A 19,465-nucleotide genomic window follows, 5' to 3' on the forward strand; every position below is an offset into this window, starting at 1 on the left:
CAGCAACAGCACTGCATTAAAAGCGCACGTACATCCACTAAAAATATTGAACCTGGCTGACCTGGCCTGAGTCGATGACACCTGTGATAATTTTCCAGCCTCATGAAAACTATCTCATGGTATTAGAGTGCAAAGTTTTGGTGTCTGACTGAAACTAGACTTTGTGGATCTTCTTGTACCTCCAGCAACATCCATCCATCTATTTTCTATACCGCTTATCCGTCAGGGTCGCGGGGGAGCTGGAGCCTATCCCAGCTGACTACGGGCGAGAGGCGGGGTTCACCCTGGACTGTTCGCCAGTCAATCTCGCAGGGCTGACACACAAAGACACCACACACTCTCACACTCACACCTAGGGGCAATTTAGAGTAGCCAATTAACCTAATGTGCATGTTTTTGGTATTGTGGGAGGAAGCCGGAGAACCTGGAGAAAACCCACGCAGGCAGAGAAGAGAACTCCACATAGAAGGGCCCAGACCGGGAACCCTCTTGCTATGAGGCATACAGTGCTAACCACTGCACCACCATGCCGCACCTGCAGCAACATGCCCACAGTAACTCAGTCTCATGTTTTTAAACACAGTTTTAATTTCAGAACATGTCTTTCTACTGAGGTCCAGCTTCACCCTCTCAGTTAGATGCTGGCCACAGAATCTAATTCAAAGAGACCAGAGGCTGGTGTCACGAACTGGCACGGGTTTACCAAACTTTTACACGACATTCAGCAGCACAGATTCTTTTCTCCAGAGAATCTTGGTACATGTTGAAGCTTGGTGTCCTTTTCTAAATATGGCTGACATCAAAGTAAAGCAAGTTGATAGCCAGCTTCATAGTACCAGTTATCCAGGATCACTCATATTAGACATAGTGAGGTCAGGTCGGGCAGTGGATTGGAGTTTGTGGAGGGTGCATTTTGTACGTGGGAATAGTGTACTGAGTGTCTGAAGAGTTTTGTTTCAGTGGCTTTTAGTTTCAGTTGCATTTCACACAGTTGGATGCGTCCTCAGATGGCACCTCCCTGAAAACAAGCACAGGTCAGTTGACAAAGGATGGTGGTACATCTTAATTGCTTTGAGTTTTGCACAGACTTCTGTCTGGTAGTCACTTTGTATTCTGGTCAAGCCTCTATTAAGATTTGTATTGAGTCCTGGAGCCATTGAAAATGCTGGCAAGGGGCAGCTTCATACACGTTGTCACACTGTGAGCTTCATCATGGGGGGAATTCTTCTCCCAAAACCCCCAGTGCTCTTCTCTCAGCTGCTTTATTTTCTCATTTTTGGGATGGGAACGGTTGGTGGAGGAGTTGAGGGGGGGGGTATCGAGACAGAATAACACCAGAGAATGGAAGGGGGCTCTCGGGTGATGGGCCTCGCTCATGTCTTTTATCCTCAGCAGTGAAAGGAGATGGAGTGTAGCGGCTCAGCCCTGTGTGTGCCAACCCGCATCGAGCCTGACGCTGCATCTCAATGACCTCGCACAAAAGTAGGCAGAAGGAGGCCTGTGAAACTTCAAGCCATGAAACAAGTGAAATAGCAGGGGGAGAATTCTAGCTGCAGTGTAAATGGTCATAGTAATCCAGCATCCTTTTCAGTGTAACGCTACAGAAATGTGTGACCTCTCTATAGGCTCATGCACATGAATGACACCAAGTCACCAAGTGAATCCTAGTTTTTGGTTTTTTTTTGTTGTTGTTGTTTAATCAAATGAAAAGGAAGTAATTCAGAGAATTTGAATTAGTTTATGTGTTGTTTTGTGTGACTGTCTCTTTGGGGGTTTGTCCCAGTTAATCTAATTTCAACCAGTCATAAGAATTCCATCATCCAAAAACATTTTTCCATGGCAACTCAGATTTCCTATTTTTTTCATGAGCAATATCTGTTGAAGTATTTCATCAGGGTCCTTAAAAAGTCTAAAACACAAACATCCTTATTTTCGGCCTTTAAAATGCCCAATTTGGCAGGTCTTAGCAGTTGATTGAACTATGTTCTTTTACAATGTTGCATTAAAGGGGGATTCTGGTATTTTGGAATTGCTCCAGTAGATCATGTCCACTAGCTTAATCCTTTGGGGCAACTCCAACTGCTAAAGTTCTGTCAACTAAAAGTGCTTCTTAGTCACTACCAGGCTGACATTGTTATTCAGAAAAGATCCCCACAGAGTGAGACCTTTTTGTTAAAGAGTAAAATCATTTTTTGTTTAGAAAGAAATCTCAAACTGAAATCTTTCAGATGAAGTCTGTTTTTGGAATGTGTTTTTAGAAAGACTTCATGCTGTAACAAAACTACAAAACGAACCAACAATCACTGCCTGGTCAGAATTTTTCCCAGCAGCTAGTCTGTCACCATGTGCTCTTTGGGGTATCATGCTGTCTCGTCGAAACGATGTCTACTTCTAGCAGTAATAATTGTTTCTGTTAACCTTACTTTGATCTAATGTGGTGATATAATTTTCCTACATACCTGTCATTTGACATGAAATAGATCCTAAATTGCATTCAAAATCATCTTAAAAAGTTGTTATATTTAACTTGCTGAAACCTGTAGAAATCCTGCTTTGAGACGAGTTCACTGTCCGTAATGTTTTCCTGGTTGTCCCACCTCTCGCACCACAGGACAACCTGTCACACTGTGTGTTTCTCATCCAGCTGTGTGATGAGGCCTTTTCTCATTAGGTTCAGTCTCAGTGTGTTACTGTCCTCAGTTACTACTACTCCCTGCGTTTCTCCACAATGAGCCACATGATTGGGTGAACTCCCCTCCTCGGGACTCCTATTTACAGTAAATTTAATTGTGTCCCTTGTTAACTTATTAAGCCTCCCACACGGAAATGGAGTGGGGGGAGTCCATATGACGTGGACTCCTCCTGAATGAGCTTGGGCCGTATGATTGACTGAAATAAAAACAAATGCTCCACGTTAATCCCCTACCCCCTGGTACTGAGCTGAAATGGATACAAGTATGCTCATTGGTGTCGGATTGTATTTTTTGTTGGTGAAATACTCAGTTCAAATAATCAGAAACATTATTTAGAAGAAGAAAATGGCAGGTATTAAGTTATGCTGTTCTGCCAGCCGCTCAGAGCTTCAAAAGCTGATCACTGTTGGTTTTGACTTGGGCTGAGCGACAGACGGCAAGCCATGCAGAAGACCTCAGAGGCCTGTCTGAAGATTAAGGAGCTCAGAATTCACGAGTATATCTGTGGTAAGATTGTGGTGAGCACAATCTTGAAATTCGATGTTGTGTTTCACTGGCAGCCAGCGAAGCAAAGCCACTGGGTGGGGGGCGAGACTGGGACTGGGAGACGTGCCACCGCAGCATACTGCATTAAACATGCAAACAATCAGTTACAGTTGTACAGTCAGCATGAGACAAACAATAGCAAAGCATTTTGTGATAGCATGATTGACAGTTCTGGCCTCCATCCTTGCAGAGAACAGAATTGCCTGTGTTTACCACTCAAACAGCCAACAAAGTGACTGAAGTTAGGGCTGTGAATTGGCGAGAATCTGGTGATGCCACATGTCACAATACAGGGGTTACAATTCAATATATTGCTGTACCGACTTGATCTGCTGTCTGTTAGGAGCTGTAAAAAGTATTATCACACTTCAGTATAACAGTATTATATGTGGTGATAATGTTTTCAGATCTAGGCAGAAGAGACTTTGTCTAATACACTTGTACAGGACAGGACTTGCCCAGATTGTGTCATACATGCTCTTGAATTGCAGGAGAACACAGGGGGAAATGGGCCTTTATTTAGGAAATCCAGATCCAAGTACACAGATGTTCTTGCCAAGAACAGCAGGTTCTACAAGTTTGGAATATTTGCTGTTGGTGTCTTCTGGGGGTCGAATGCTTCTATTGAGAGCTTCAAATTAGAAAATATTGCCTCCCTTCTGTAACAGTTTGAAAATATGCAATCTTACTTCACTGTTTCTGCAGCTTTGTATTATCTATCTGCTTGCCTCTTTGTATTTGTCTGTCTAAAAGTTGGGAGGGCATGTATAAAAAGAGCTACAGTAACTACACAAGTTATCTGAAATGATTGTAAACACACTGAAATTAAAGTTGAGATCCGACACGTAACCCTCACAATCACTGATTTATTTCAGATTCATCGAACCACACTAGTACAAGAGCTGCTCGTCTCCGCTGTTTGCTTTTCTTCTTAGCACTTTTTTAGACTCTTGTGTTTGTGGGCGTAAATCTGCATTATTGCATCAGTCAGTTACTGAAATTTGTAGCACTGAATCTGTTAAAGTCAAGTCGTCTCCACTGTGCTGTATATTGGACAGACAGCTCAGAGGATGGATGCTGTGATTTGAGGAAAATACCCGCCGAACATACTCATGCTGAAACAGAAAACACAGCCGGGATCAGGTTTCTCTTCGTGTTCAGACTTCCTTCCTCAGAGCAATCAAATGGGTGTAGGGCTTGTGTCACGTTGCACTTACTGTGCAGGCACAACCACATCATCACACCACATCGCACTGTAAACTCACTTAAAAATAAAAGTTGTGTAAAACTGAACTTGACTTGAACCCTTCTCATCCCAGGAAGTATGATTACAAACAGGAAGTCGCTATCATTTCTCCATCAGTGCCAGCATTTGTACATTTTGTTCCAAATTGTACCTCTTGTTTTTTCTTCTTTGTAGGTGTCGTTCAATGTGAGCGTTGAGGCAAGGGGCTGCCCTCCCCACGGCACCAACCAGAGCTTCACCATCAAGCCTGTGGGCTTCAAAGACCGCCTGGAGGTGACAGTGGATTATCAGTGTGACTGCGGCTGCAGTCGAGCCGCACAAGCCAACAGCAGCATCTGCAGCTCCATAGGTGCTTCATCTTGAGTTGCATCTTTTCAGTTGTTTCTGCGCTCCTTGATTGACAGCAGGACCAAATGTTAAAACAATATCAACAGTATTCTGTAGTTTACAGTTTTATTTTACAAGCTTAGAAAGACTCTGGCTTTGGCATGGTGTTTAATGTTAATGAAACTACTACTACTAATGTCACATTTTTGAAAGTGAGGGGACAAATACAAACGTGAAAATCAAGTCCTGTAAAAGAAAAAAAATATATCATATTCCTATAAAAATTGGTAAAAGCCTATAAACCGCGGGCCTTGCTAATGACAGGGGACAGAAAACTGCTGCTGTCCTGCCTCCTGTAGTTTGAAACTTGGACGGAAGTTGAACACCTCAATCAGTGGCGTCAGACCTGGTATTTTCACTTGAGTATCTGAGGAAAACTCCTACTTTAACCCTATTAATTGACCTCTTTCTTTGGCATGATTATGGAGAGGCTCTCACTTGTGGTAGCTTGATGTTGAGATAATTATGGCCGAGAAAGCCAAAATTATACACTAACCATATTTTAAAACTTGAACTACATAGATATTTGAAACCAAGTAGGCTGTGAGCTCTATCAGCTATCATCACATCTTTTGGCAGGAATACATTAAATCATTGCTGTACACATTTTCAACCTAGAAAATGCCTTAAATGGAATGGGGAAAGTAAAAAAAAAAAAAGTGTAAGTGGGCTTAAATTAGAAGATTAAAACACCCAAATCTGACTGGAACAGTAACTAAATGATAGGTGTAGCTTTATAATCCTGCAAAATAAACTATACAGGGACATGAAAGTCATGCATCTAAATGTGTAATCACTTAGCAGAAATAAACCTCACTCCCGCCCTTGCAGGTACTTATAACTGTGGGACTTGTCACTGTGAGCCGGGCTACCTGGGCGCCCGCTGTGAGTGCCAGGAGGGCGAAGCCAGCAGCATGTACCTGAGCGCCTGCCGAGAAGCCGAGGGCAAGCAGGTCTGCAGCGGGCGAGGAGAGTGCATCTGCAACCAGTGTCTGTGCTACGAGTCTGAATTCGGCAAGATTTACGGCAGCTTCTGCGAGTGTGACGACTTCTCCTGCGCCCGACACAAAGGCATCCTCTGCTCAGGTAGGTCTTTCCACTCAGTCGGGCTATTATGCTGTCAAGGTGATGTTAAGAGAATTGTTTCCATTCCACTGAGATTCTGTGTTTGTGGCGGGATGGTGGTTTCAACTAAAACTGTTGGGAGACCGCACCTCCCTGGCAACTGAATTTATGAGAATAGCTACAAGAGAAGACATCAAACATGCTGTTAGTTCTGCTGTTTGTTGTGGGTTATAGTTAAATACATACATATTGATGATGCTGAGTCACCTTCCCATACCTACTCTGGGTGAGTCATGGTGGTTTTAGGCCTGTCCTGACTCCACTACCAGCGATTCAGCTTTTATTTTGGGAAACCGTCACCTGCAGGGCTGCTGGCTCTGCTCCCAGAGGAAGCTCAGAGCAGCAGCTGCAGTAGGAGCTCTTCAGATGTTCATCTTGTGGTTTGTTTTGTGCGTACCTCCCAGGGACTTGTTTTTGTATAACACTTGACTTGGAATGACTAAAAATGATAAGTTGATCATTGAAATAGTTCACGATTTATATAATAGTAGACAGTGAATCGATTGCAGCTCCAAATATGAAACAAATTTAGCATAAGAGATTTTATAGAGACTCTCAAAGCTTTGAGCTGAAGTGCTCGCTCTGGCCTTTAATTATCTCCACCTTGCAGTCCTTTTCCTCTCACTGAGCCATCCCTGCTTTGCTCTGGGTATGAAAAGGCAAGTTTGGCTCAGCGTATCTGCTCGGCTATGGCAAGCAGGCCGAGGCCGTTGTGTTCCCAGAACATCGGGTCCAAGATTCTGCGTACTGGTGTGAGACCTTTTGGCTGGAGCGGGGCCGCTGGCTCATCCCCAAGCTAACGAGTGTTCTTGTGAAACCACAGAGGGTGCTTTGTGACAGTGGGGCCAGCTTTGGCGCGTTCCCCTAACACAATGCCTGCCTCTATTTATCTATATGCAATAGAAACAGAAGTCTTTGGTTTAGTCACTGAATGCACAGATGCAGAATGGCTGTTTGTTTGTGCCAATCATCCATAAGCAGTCATTAAATCTTAACAGTCCACTACCTTCTGCTGTTCTTCTCTTCTCTCCTCCCGCCTCAGTGTGGAGCCATAATGAGTTCCTAATGATACCAAACAGTACGCCTCCTACACACTTTCCTCCCCTTGCTCCTCTGAACTTGTCATTTGATTTCTGCAGAGCACCTTGTGTAAGGCGTGCTGTAAAAACTATTGTGTGTAAAAGCACACTGGGAACACAATTAAGGCCTGCTCAGAGACCCTTAGCAAGCAAAACTATCTTGTAAAAAGTGACGTGCTGCACCTGGATGGGCCCCCGCTCCACGGAGAGCTGCTCATTTGGAGTCTTATGTCTGGGGAAACTCTGGGGTTTCAGACCGATAAAGCGCCTGAAGCCACAGCAGGTTTTATTAAAGAGGAAATCAGCTGGCATGGTATCCTCAGTGAATTTTTTTGCTCTGTCTTGTCTGAAAGAAGTTCTCCCATGGAGCTTAGTGAAGTGCATCCATCAGCATGTGAATGTTAAATGCTAGTTCGAGAGCATGTCATGGTCACACTGGCAGATCAGGTTTGGTAACCATCGTTGGACTTGAGATATTGGATCGTGTCACAATCTCGTCTTGACAACATGAGCTGCTGAGCAGGTTCGCTGTTATGGAGAATATTAACCTCAGTATAATGGTCAGGTGTCCCAACACTTTTGTCCATATAGTGTATGTGGTCAAGCCGACTGAGTGCAGGGTAAAATGATCAATATTTTATTATTAAATGCCCTCTTGTGAGTCACTGCCAACTGTTCTGATTCACTGTGCTTTTGGTAAACACTGGCACATGTGTTTTGTTTTCCCTTTTCAGTGAAACACATCTGTTTCTGTGTGGTATTGTCTGTCAGTAGAGCTCTGCTGTTATCTCTGTGTTGGTCCCTTCTTCATCTCCCTGAGCTCTACTGTATTCTACTTCGCTTCCCATTTGTTGTGGAGAGAAAATGAGATGGGATAACAAACTGGCCACATTTAAATGTGCTGCACAGATCCTACTGCTTTAGATAGTTTAATAGAGTTCTCTCAGCTGGAGATAAATCTGACTTTTAAGATTTCATTCATGGCGCTTTCAGAACTTCCCTTCTGTTTTGGCATAAAATGTAGGCTTTTTAGTCAGTTTTTGACCTTTAAAATAAAAGTATGTAAAAACAATATCAACTCAGTAGCTTATTTTATCGGAGTTTACTCAGATGTCATGGAGATGGGTCAGTTGGTATGCTTGTGAAGAAAAAAATGCTATTAAGTGGACCTTGAGTTGAGGTTGTTTTGGGGAAAAAAAAGTTCTCCAAGGCCAGAATGAACTTTCATGCTAGCAGAATGTGGTTTAAAAAGTCAGAGTTGAATGTGAGGACACAGAAGCAGACAGCACTCCACACCCAGTCATGGCTCACACCTGCTGGGCAGACTTGTTATTGTGCCAAGCTGTAATTGTGTGTGTGTGTGTGTGTGTGTGTGTGTATGTGTGTGTGTGAGAGAGTCTGTGTGTGTGTATGCGCGCATGTATTAAATTTGCATGTATGCATTGTGGTGACATAGGAAGCCGAACCAGCCAAACCATTAGAACACACACTCCCCATTGTGTGTTCTCTACTGGTGAGCCGCGGAGAAACAGCCAGTCAAACATGCCAGGATTAAACTTGCTACAATAGCTGCTTGCCGTTAGTGACTTTTTTCTTCCTCTCATGCGGCTTAGTGAAGCTTGCTTTTGTGACGCCCGACTGTGATAAGACATCTTTATGGCACCTCAGGTAAACTCACGTTTTGGGGCTGATGAATAGATTAGCTTATTGCTGGTTTTTATTATGAAAATCTAGAAGTCCCTGAGCCGTTGCAGATCTGTATCAGGTTTACTCTGCAGGTCATGCTTGGAGTGGAACTGCTCGGTACCTCCAATCAGTGTTGAAAAGACATGTTTACATGAATCTCCAGCATCCTGAACCACTTCTAGTCTGAGAAATTTGTCAAATCAAAGAAAGCCATCGCCTAGACATCTGTTCAAATTTTTTCTGAGGCTTATTTTATTAACAGAGCATTTATTTATGAAGTTAATATTTAAAGGGCTGAAATTATCTGTGGAGGCTCCACTGTGTTTGAACAAAAAATGTATTTTATTTTTCCATTGTTTTTCAAGAAGTCTTTCTGGGGGCCTTCAGAAGAGCAGCTTTCTGAAGCACTTCAGCATTAGTTACACCATCCAGCTGGTGGCGTTGCTTAATGTGGTCAGGCCTCAGAGAGATTAATCTGCCTCTAAACGTAAGCTGTCTGCAGAGTATATGTTATATACTCTGCAGACAGCTTACGTTTAGAGTATATGTTATATCACATTGTTTTGGTATAGCCCTTTAACTACCCAGCTCTTCTTCTACTATATTCTAAAGCAAACCACTGCGGCTCAGAATGAATAAACAAAACCAGCTAGTATACAATGTTTAGAATGAATGAACTCTCTGCACTGTAGATGTACCTGAAAACGGCCTTGCAGAAACCAAGTCTAGATATTTGTCTTTACTAACAAGCCTCTAGTATTATATTAGTCAGACAACAACTTTCTGAACTTTTCTGGTGTGAATTGAATATTATGTTCTCACTCCCAGCTCACCAAACTCAGCAGCTTCAATCTTCAAACTATGAAGTTCTTCTTTGCCCCTTAGTGTCACTTCTTCATGTGCAGGGTTCTGCCATCAAGTTAGCAATAATAAATATGCAACATGTCATGACTTTTTTCTGGCTTTTTTTTTTTTTTTTTTTTACAGATATATCAGTATCAGCCATTGATAGCATATAAAAATAATAGTGAAGCCATAAGGTCTTGATCACCCCCTGGTGGTTGGCTGCATATAGGTCACAAACCCCTCCTCCATGTTGGCAGATGGGCCAAACTACCGTAAATATATTTTTCCCAAAGATTCTGTCATTTTAGGTACTAGTTTTTATCGTGCCAATGGTTGTTCAAGTGTTCATTTTCCTGACATAAATGAATTATTTGATGCTATAAAAAGGGGTTGAAGCGTCATGGTTGACAGCTGAGCGCTGTTCACGATCAGGTGGGTAAATGGACAGTAACTTGAGACCATGGCTCCACCACCTGATCAGCACCGCGTAGACTCTGGCTCCAAAATGACATCACCAGCACAAGATGGCAGCGTTCCTATCCTATCTAGGATATTTCAAAATCTGGATTTGAAATCATTGCTTTTTCCTATTTTCAGTTAATTCTTTCAGTGTTAATTGAGGACCTGTTTTGGACAGACTTGAAACAATACGAACTTCTTTTTAAACCAACTGACCTGTTGTCACTCATCTAAGAACAGGCCTGTTTTTCTGAGCTCATGAAAAATTGATGAAACTCATGCTATTATTTTTCAGCACTGGTCCTATAGGGCCACCTAGCTGCCTTAACTTTGGTGGCCAAAGTACATTTTTTGTGGCCCAAATGTAAACCTATGTAAAAACTACATTTAAAAGGCAATTTAATGCAGCTTAACAAACCCTTCCTTAAGTGTGATACTGCAGTAAATGTTAAGAGATTAAAAGATGAAAAGAATATGTAATCACTGATTGAAAACTCAAGTTCTTTGTTAACATGTATTCTCTCATAGTCTCTTAAGTTCAGTCTTATGTTTTCCACCCTGTTGCCTCTGCCTCATACACACTCTCCACCCTCCCACCCCCTTCTGTAGATACAGAGTATTTACTTTCTTACACTTGTCATATTGTAGCCACTTCTCCTGCTTCTGTTCAAATTTTCTTTGGTGTTTTGTTCTTTTTTCCTGTGTTTTATAGGCTTTTTTTTAAAAAAAAAAAAAAAATCCTTTTAGACAGAACATCTTGCTGGTAGAACTGGTAAAACTTGGTAGCCACAGGGAGCCACCTTTTCACAAGCAGAATGTGTTCTCATGTTTAGTTTTAATGAATATCAGCTGGTATATTTTCATCTGATGCATTGATATCATCTTCCCCAGAAATCCCATGCTTCTCTTCTCTCCTGTCTGTTTTTAACAAGGCTCGAGTCAGTCTGGACTTCCTAGTCCTTCTGCCCCCCTGACCCATATCTGCACTGTGACTCTTCAGCTGGGTCTGAATCATGATCTAAGTGCTCAGCAGTCTCTGGTTGCCAGAAATAGCATGGTTTTATTTCCCAGACTTGCATTTGCAGTAAGGTGGTACGTAGGTAATAAGTAATACTTCTGAAACTTTGGAAGTATTTTCAGCTTTCTGATAACAACATTAAGTGTTTAATTTTCCTCTTTAAGCGATACGTGTTGTTGTTTGGAGAAAATGAAACCTTGTTGTCACCACTGTGCAGCAGAAATATTTCAGCGAACTGATTAGGTCTTAATTCCTTTAGAAGGTAACACGCTGATTTAAAGAATATTTTGCATTACATTTTTCAGTTAACAAAAGCAACATACAAAATGTTTAAAAAATGCAATATTCCTTTTTGAGAAGCTTGTTCAAAGACAGTTTGGACTATTGCTATGAAGGTAGATTCATTTTATGCATTAACTTAAGTTAACAAATTAATCAAAACTAAAAAACATTTAAAAAAAAAACACTTCTTAAGATCAGTCTACATATTAACAAAGTGCACCAAGGAGTCTTTGAAAAGTTGAATGCCAATGGAATGTAATGTAGTTAAAACAGGTGTTTGGTTTGTGTGCAATGTGTATTTTGGCATTTGGTTCTTTTTGACAAGACTGGACTGACGGTTGTGTTTTTTAACATATCATATCTGGACTGTGACTCAAGATTGTGATTTGTATCACGGCTGATTGTGGATTCAGAATCATTACAGCCCTACTCATTTTCACCTCAACTATAGATCATATGTAATGATGGAATTATTATACCAGAAAGTATTGTCACTGTGGCAGACAGAGTTTGGAAGACTACTTCAAGCCTGGTCGTGTGTCAGCTGCTGCGCTCAGTGGAGGACTTGGGTGCCTCCTTTTGCAGCATGTAGTCTGTAAAGTGTGCTTGAATCAGTGGCTGTGGTTCACATTAGTGTTTTATGTGTCATTACTTGAACATGCAGCAATTAGTGTGTCTGCTTTTCATTAACATTTGGCTGACAGCCACCCAGGCAGTCAAAAGATCACTCGCAGTACCACTAAAATATTTTACACGCACAGTAAAACAAAAAAAACAAAAAAACAAGAACATGTTAAAATACTCATATACCTCATATTTAAAGGGATTGCACATCCCCATAGGTGTGTTTTGTGCACACAAATACATAGCAAGGTCAAAGTCGCAAAGAGCTCTTGTTGGTATTGGTATCCATAATGTTGCTCAAAATCCAACTTCAGTGTGCGCTTGACCGACTTGGAACTTGAAAATCCTGACTGTCCAGTACAAATGGAATGCACCATTTATGTGCAGGGCCATTTCTAACGAAACTGTAACGTGCAATCACATCAAACATTTGTCAATGAAATGAGACAGACATTGTGTTCTGTGTATGAAAGGAAAACGTAACCTAGCACATAAAGTATTATGACTGGAAGTCACAAAGATCATCACAGAGCCTTTGTTCTCACCTCTTGCCTCTAAGACAAGTTATGTCCATGCTGTGAATTCTAGATAATGAAACCAGTATCTACATATAGTTGAAATCTTCCAAACACTCCTGACTGTTACATATTGAATGAAAAGTGGAATTTAGGTGTAGTGTACGTGTGTTAATGTGTCTGACTTAACAGTCTAACTGAACAGCACCTGGTGCCCCTCGAGGTAAAACCAACACCGGATGATTCCTCTCTCTGCTCTTTGAGACTTGACTGAACTTGACCTCTGCAGACAAAGAGCTCTGCTTTGAAATACTGCAAGTACCAGGCCACGCCTCGGCCCTGTCACTGTGCACACTAATAAAGTTCCTTAGAAATTCACAGGTGTTTCTTTACTCTGGATTTGTGCAATGTTTGAACTCTTTTGATTCTCAGTCTGAAGTTATGCGTGCTCAACATAAGGTAAATGTGAATGAAATACTGAAGCTCTGGTTAAAGCAAGAAAGTTCAGGAAATGAAACCTTCCATCATTCCTTCTATTCAGATGTTGTTCACATGAAGAGTTGTCTCTGGTTTGACTCTGGAGCCATAAAACAACACATACTGAATCAGACGTAAGCCTCACAGCATAATGTACCAAACAGCCAGTTCCAGCCTACTGGGTGCTCCTTCAGCTTTAAAGAACCCTCAGATGTCCCCAGCATTTACATCCTTAAAACAGCTGCCTGCTTGATGTCAGATGCATGCTGTGCGTTGTGTGGAACCAGGGTGCTCATGAGAAAATAAACGCAGAGCACCTGATTTCACCTTTTTATGAAATCAGTTTCAGGGAATGGAAATTGATTGCTTGCACAGAGTAGACTCATCTGTTCACCTGACACTCCATGTGTATTGATGTTTTCCTACACCATTGCAACTGACTGCTCTGATTTAAGGCACGCTTATACATCTGTGTCAGATTGTGGTGGGGGCAACATGCGCCAGCTTTGTAGTTGCTGGAGGTCCCACTGGAGCTTATGTGTGTCTCTTCAGAAGAAGCAGTTGGTTTGTTCTCTGCAGAGAAATGGGCCAAGGTAAACAAGCCACCATTACTGCAGTGGCGCCTCGCTTGTTAACTTGTGCATTACTGCTGTACTGTATGTTAAGGCTTTTACTTTTTTAACAATTTTGAACAGTTTATCCCAAAGTACTACTAATCTGCTCTTGAAACAATGCTGCGTAGGTAGTTTCCTTCCAAATGATCCATACTGAAGGGTACAGTCAGAGCTACAGAGTCAGAGGTGGTGTTTTGGCCTCCCTGTGGCTGACAGGAGATTGTCTTTTATTCCTTTGACTTGCCTTTCCACCCATCCCACACAAAAGCAGTGTAAATCCTTGTATGTGTTATGAAAACATGGCTGAGCTTACCTTGCAGTTTCCTGGTATATCTCTGAGAAAGAAGTCAAAGATAATTATCATTTCCCAGCACTACATAGAGTGTCAACAAATGAAATGCTTACACAGCGAATGTCAGCATCTGACAAATAGCCGGTTGCCTCAGAGTTATAAAACTCAAGCCACAGAGATGATCATTGTGTCATCACGCTGCTCCTCTGTCATTCTTTTTGTAGGCTTTTGTCTTCTGCTAACTGTGAGTAATGGCACTGGGTGTTGAGGTATATCCTATGACTCTTAGACTGAGGACAGCCTAGAAGTAAACACTGTTGTCGTGGCTGGTAATGACTGTTGTCTGTCGAGCGTGCGGTGTTATCCACGTCAGGGCTGCTGATACCTGTCATTGCTCCCAGGTCGTACCCGCTGCCTGTTCTTTTAGTTTCGGTGAGCTCTGCAAGCTGTTTATTGTAAGGCAGTATTCTTCTTTTACTGGCATAAACACCACAGAAGAATTTATTTCTTTTCGAAAGCTCGGATATTTGCTGCCTGTGTATTTCTGATGATGAACAGCTGGGCTCAGCATAAGGGAGAAAGCGCTTGTCTTGGCCTGCCGTGTTTTAATAGCCCACATTTCTTAGCTGTTTCACCCTGACAGACACACAGACGCAAAGATGGGGTAGTTAAATTGCTTTAACAGCTCCTTCAAAGGAGAGCCCATCAGCTAAAAAGCGGGTAGCATACAGAAAGCACCGACACAAGTTCAAGTGTCGGACATGGAATTTCAGAAATGTATGAAATGGATGAGTGGTAAGAATAATATACTACACTGCAGTACTCGGCCACAGACATTTACTGTGGTCTTTGGAGCTTTCAAAGCTCATTGTGATGGCTCAAATAAATAGTTTGCAAAATATGCTTTTTTTTTGTTTGTTTTGGTTGGGTGTTTTTGTTTGTTTTGTTTTATTGTTTTCTTGTTTTTTTCCTGTTGGGGTGTTACATGATCCACAGCACTCTCATTTCTGTGTGTTAAGTCTAGAGCTTGAGCCAGAAGGTGATTTGCTCAGCTTAGCATAAAGGCTGGAAACGAGCTTCAACAGCCAGCCTGATAAATGAGAATTTTACAGTTTGTATTTTATAAAGAAGTTGTAGTTTATGCACATCTGAGGCTTAAAAAGTCTGAGCTGTAGTGAGCAAAGATGGATGATTTAATGTTCCACAGCGACTTTTGTTGTGGTAAAACTTGAAGATTTTCCCCTCCTCTCTGAACCCTTGTGGAACATTTATTACACTCATGTTGTCCTAATCTGAAACTGTAAAAACCTACCCAGGTCCAGCAGTCTCCTTCTTGGTCTTCTGCTTCGTCTTCTTCATCGTTATCTTGGTCTTCTTCAGCATTGTCATCATCTTTATTATCTCCTGCTAAAGGCCGCACAACACTGTACGGTGTAGTGGGTGTGTGTAGATGGTGCACTTGTTAATTCAGTAAAAGAAATTTAGCTTCTTATTTTCAACTTTATTTATCAGATCTAATTTCTTTACTGGCAAATAACCAATAATATAATATTCCCATTATCAGATATAGATCTTTCATCTCCAAAGTTAACAAAATCTGCCAGCAAAACCTCTGAAGCTCACTAATTAATGGGTTATATCTTGTTTGTTGCACATACAGGAATGTAAAAACCACAATTTGGAGTTACATAACGTATTTCTTGGTTAACAAAAGATGGCAGAACTCTTTTTGTCATTGTGAGGTTTAGATGTATTACAGGACCTGGACACTGTGTTTGAAGATGGCTCCCCATTCATTCTGGTAAAAAAAAAAAAAAGAAAAATGTTTCAGGCCTCTTCAGTCCCCAGACCATTATAATACCTTACTGTTGACTGCCTGCACACATAAATAATATTTAAATCATTTTCTGATGCACCTCACAGGCTTGTAGGCAGGTGAGTTTCCCACAGAAAGATCCCTGTCCTCACAGCGAACGTTTCACTTCACTCCTGCCTGCTCTTGTGTTTTGTACCGCACTGCAGTAATGCAGCAGGCTGTTATTTGACGGCAATATCTGGATTGAATAGCTAATTAATGAATCATAAGCCTTTTCAGTCACACAGCACGTAACTCAAGTCCTCACAATCCATTGGTTACATCTGGCTTCAAGATTTATGGGGTTTTTGAAAGGGATTTGATCTCAAGAAGTCCTCAAAATGGATGACATTTATTACCACTTCCCCTGGCGTGTTTGCAGATTTTCCCCCTTGGATAGCAGAGTCTTCACATTGGAGAGGCAGAAGGAAGCGCCTCTGTGTGTGTTTTGTGTCACTCTTATCAGAACAGTGTGCATCCCAGCTTTTAGCCCTGAGGGAGGGTTGCAGTCATTCCTCATTGAATGACAGAAAATGTGACTGACGGAGATTAAACTTTGTCTTTGTTAAACTAAAAGACACCGCGGCTGCTTGGGGAAATGATACAAACATGTTTTCAGTTGTGCTTGGTGCCTCATCAGCAGTTTGGTTGCTTCCTCCAACCCGAATCCTCCTGTCACTCCAGTGGCTTCAAAGCAATTACGTAGAAGGGTTCTCCGCCTGTTGTTTTTGTGGTTCTCCTTTCTGTCATGAAAGCGTCGCTTCTGTTTCCATCGCTGCTTTGGCAGTTTTTTCCCAGAGGGCAGAGCTTCGCTGATGTGTAGTAGAAACGTTTGTGAGACTGAAATGCAAAGTGACAACACATGGGCTACCAGTGCCATCCCTTCAAGCTACAGATACGTGTGCTTGTGTGTCAGCTCATTTCTGGACATAGTTACCACGGACTGAGTGAGTACAAAGCATGATGTTTTTCACTCAAACATATAAGAAAAAAAGAAAAACACTCTGAAGCCAGTGTGAACCAGACAGTCATCATATCCCACAGCCTACTGTGTAATTAGGCTGAGTGGTTTTGGTGATATTGTTCTGCTGTCAGAGCACTCATTAAAGTCATACGGTCTTATTCTGTGTTCCTTCCCAGGGAGGGGCTGTGCGCTATGGTACATTTGTGCAGCCTTACTTCTCTGAAATCAATGCACAAAGCAGCACTCTGTCATTTGACATATTTGCTTGTTTTAAATTAAGTCCGACAAAGATGCAACACGCGATGTTGCAGGTTGCAGCTTCTCACGTGTGGGTGTTTTCTTGCTTTTAAGTCTCTGTGCTGGCGATAGCCATGGCCGGAACTGTCCATCTGTCCGTCCCATTCTCATGAAAGCTATCTCTGAGGAACACCTCGAGTTCATTTCTTCAGATTTGACACACATGTTCCCATGAACTGATTTGATTTTGGTGGTCAAAGATCTCTGCGACCGCACAAAAACACATTTTGCTGGATGTCTGAGCTTGGAGGGCATCCGCTGGCAGACCCAGAGCACACATATGCTAGCTGGCTAGTGGATCCTTCAGGAATAGCTGGAGGATGTGGACAGAAATAAGGTTATGTTGCCAATGCTTCAACAATTGTGAAAAGCATTGAAATTATCTTTCTTAAAATTTTGGCTTTGTGCACTGTGTAGGCTCATAATTTAAATGATGTCACTTTCCGTTGTGTCTAGGAAAGCTATGACCTTCTTTAGCTTTACTTTGTATTAACATTGTTTTAAATATTGAATCAGGTATGCCAATTAGGCTATGCACTGCATATATTTCTGACAGCACTGGCAGGCACAGGAACTAAAGCCTGTACACCCTTTTCATCCACTCTAGAGACTTGTTACCTCTTTGCCGGCCTTTTTTCAAAAGTATGAATTCTTAATGTGATGTAGGCAATCCAGGGTGTACCGCAAGTATTTCAAATATTCAGTGAAGCTTTTCATCAGACTCAGCTGAGAGCAAAAAAAAATAGGGTAACTCCTGAGACTGTAACTGGAGATGTAAGAGGTTAGAGGGCATGTTTTCTTTCCGCACACACAACCTCTGGGACATAGGCAGCTCTTTGACCACCACTGCAGGAAGTGACTGTTTCTCTCTGTGCATCAACAGTATGTAGAAAAGGAAGCATTTCGACTTTCCATCCAGTCTCCCTGCATCGTATCAGACGCTGCATTCCTAATGAGGGTTAATGAGTTCAGTGTGAATATGTCCAACTCACATGATGCTTAGCTGCTTCAAACAACTGGGACAACTGGGTTTGTGGACATCTGACGGTTACACATCTGCCTCTGACTCTGTTGTTTTTCCTGATGTGCCGATTGCTTCTGTGTGCGCTCTGTCACTGCAGACAGAAATATTTGAATATGCATGCACAAAATTCTGTTGCTATAAGATCCATCCATCCATCCATTTTCTATACCGCTTATCCGTTAGGGTCGCGGGGGAGCTGGAGCCTATCCCAGCTGACTACGGGCGAGAGGCTGTTGCTATAAGATGTCAAATGTAATTTCTCTCTCTGTGAACATTTTGTTTATTCTTAATGCTTTTATGGAAAGGAAAGCATTAGTTGAGCTCCGGTTTGTTTTTTTGAGCCCACGTCTTGCTGTCTGGCACATTAGCATGATATGGTGCAACAGCTACCTTTCTAAAAATAAGCCAACAGCTCATTTCCTCTTTATATAATCGCCAGATATTTACTTAGTCCTGTTTGAAGGTGCAGTAAGTGGTTCTGGAAAAAGATGACAGATTATTGAGTCTCAGTCCCAGGTCCTCAAATGCAGACACTTTTTGACATCCTGGGAATGAGATGCAATGAGATGACGCCCTGGGAATGAAGTGCATCAACTGTCTTCGTCCATAATTTCGCACTGCACCTTTAAATGGGATGTCGAAATCGAGCATGTCTCCAGGCAGGAAATGTGGGGAATTAATTTATAGCCTGTCCCTGGACTGGCCTGTTTTTCCAAAGCTGTATTTGACTACATTTACTATCTTTAAATTAGTGTGACAATCTATAATCTACAGATGTGGGAAGTTAGTGTATATTTTATGCTCAAATGATGTTTATGTTGCCACTCTGTATTTATGCACTGTTAAATTTCCACTTCCCAGTTGTCCTGGGAATACTTCAGGGATAAGTTGAGTTTCAGAGTTCATTCTTGACCTTGTAAGCAGCATTTGATTAAAAAAAAAAGAAAGTTTAGGAGCTGCTCCAGAGATTTCAGTCATGGTTGTGTCCACTCTTTCTCCACTACTGAGCCATTCAAGTAGACGGGAACCTAGTATTATTCATTTATGTGGTCTTCATAGTCAGTGGTGAAAAGCTAAAGACTGTTCTCTCCTTTTATTCCTTCTTTCATCCCGCTCAGTGGTAGCGGTGACTCGGTGATCTTCGATCCGCTCGGCAGAGGAAGCGAGCAGCATGGGGGAGAGCCTGCTTTCCTGCTTTCCTGCTTTCCTGCTTTCCTGCTTTGGTTTGCTCATTCTCTTGTACGCTTGACATTCTATGGAAGTTTATTGATGACAAAAGATTTACGAAAGCAAAAAACAAATTGTGAGCTCTACCCAGTCTGCAGATCAACCTTTGAGAATGCACAGGGTTGGTAAGAGGAGAGTGGGAGAATTAGGGAGTGCAGTCTCGATCAGTTGACGGTTGACTTTATTTTGTCAAATCTTTTGTCATGCAT

At 42.0% G+C, this 19,465-nt stretch overlaps 1 protein-coding gene across 1 annotated transcript in view; it reads left to right on the forward strand.

Annotated features, from left to right (window-relative positions):
- itgb5 (integrin, beta 5) overlaps positions 1 to 19,465 on the forward strand; it is a 44,536-nt gene that overhangs the window by 11,619 nt on the left and 13,452 nt on the right. The window contains exons 10-11 of the mRNA XM_046403449.1: positions 4,660 to 4,834; positions 5,704 to 5,958. Coding sequence (XP_046259405.1) covers positions 4,660 to 4,834; positions 5,704 to 5,958 — 430 coding nt within the window. The remainder of the gene's footprint in view (positions 1 to 4,659; positions 4,835 to 5,703; positions 5,959 to 19,465) is intronic.

This window comes from Scatophagus argus, chromosome 11, assembly GCF_020382885.2.
Source record: "Scatophagus argus isolate fScaArg1 chromosome 11, fScaArg1.pri, whole genome shotgun sequence".
In the NCBI taxonomy this organism is placed as follows: Eukaryota; Metazoa; Chordata; class Actinopteri; family Scatophagidae; genus Scatophagus; species Scatophagus argus.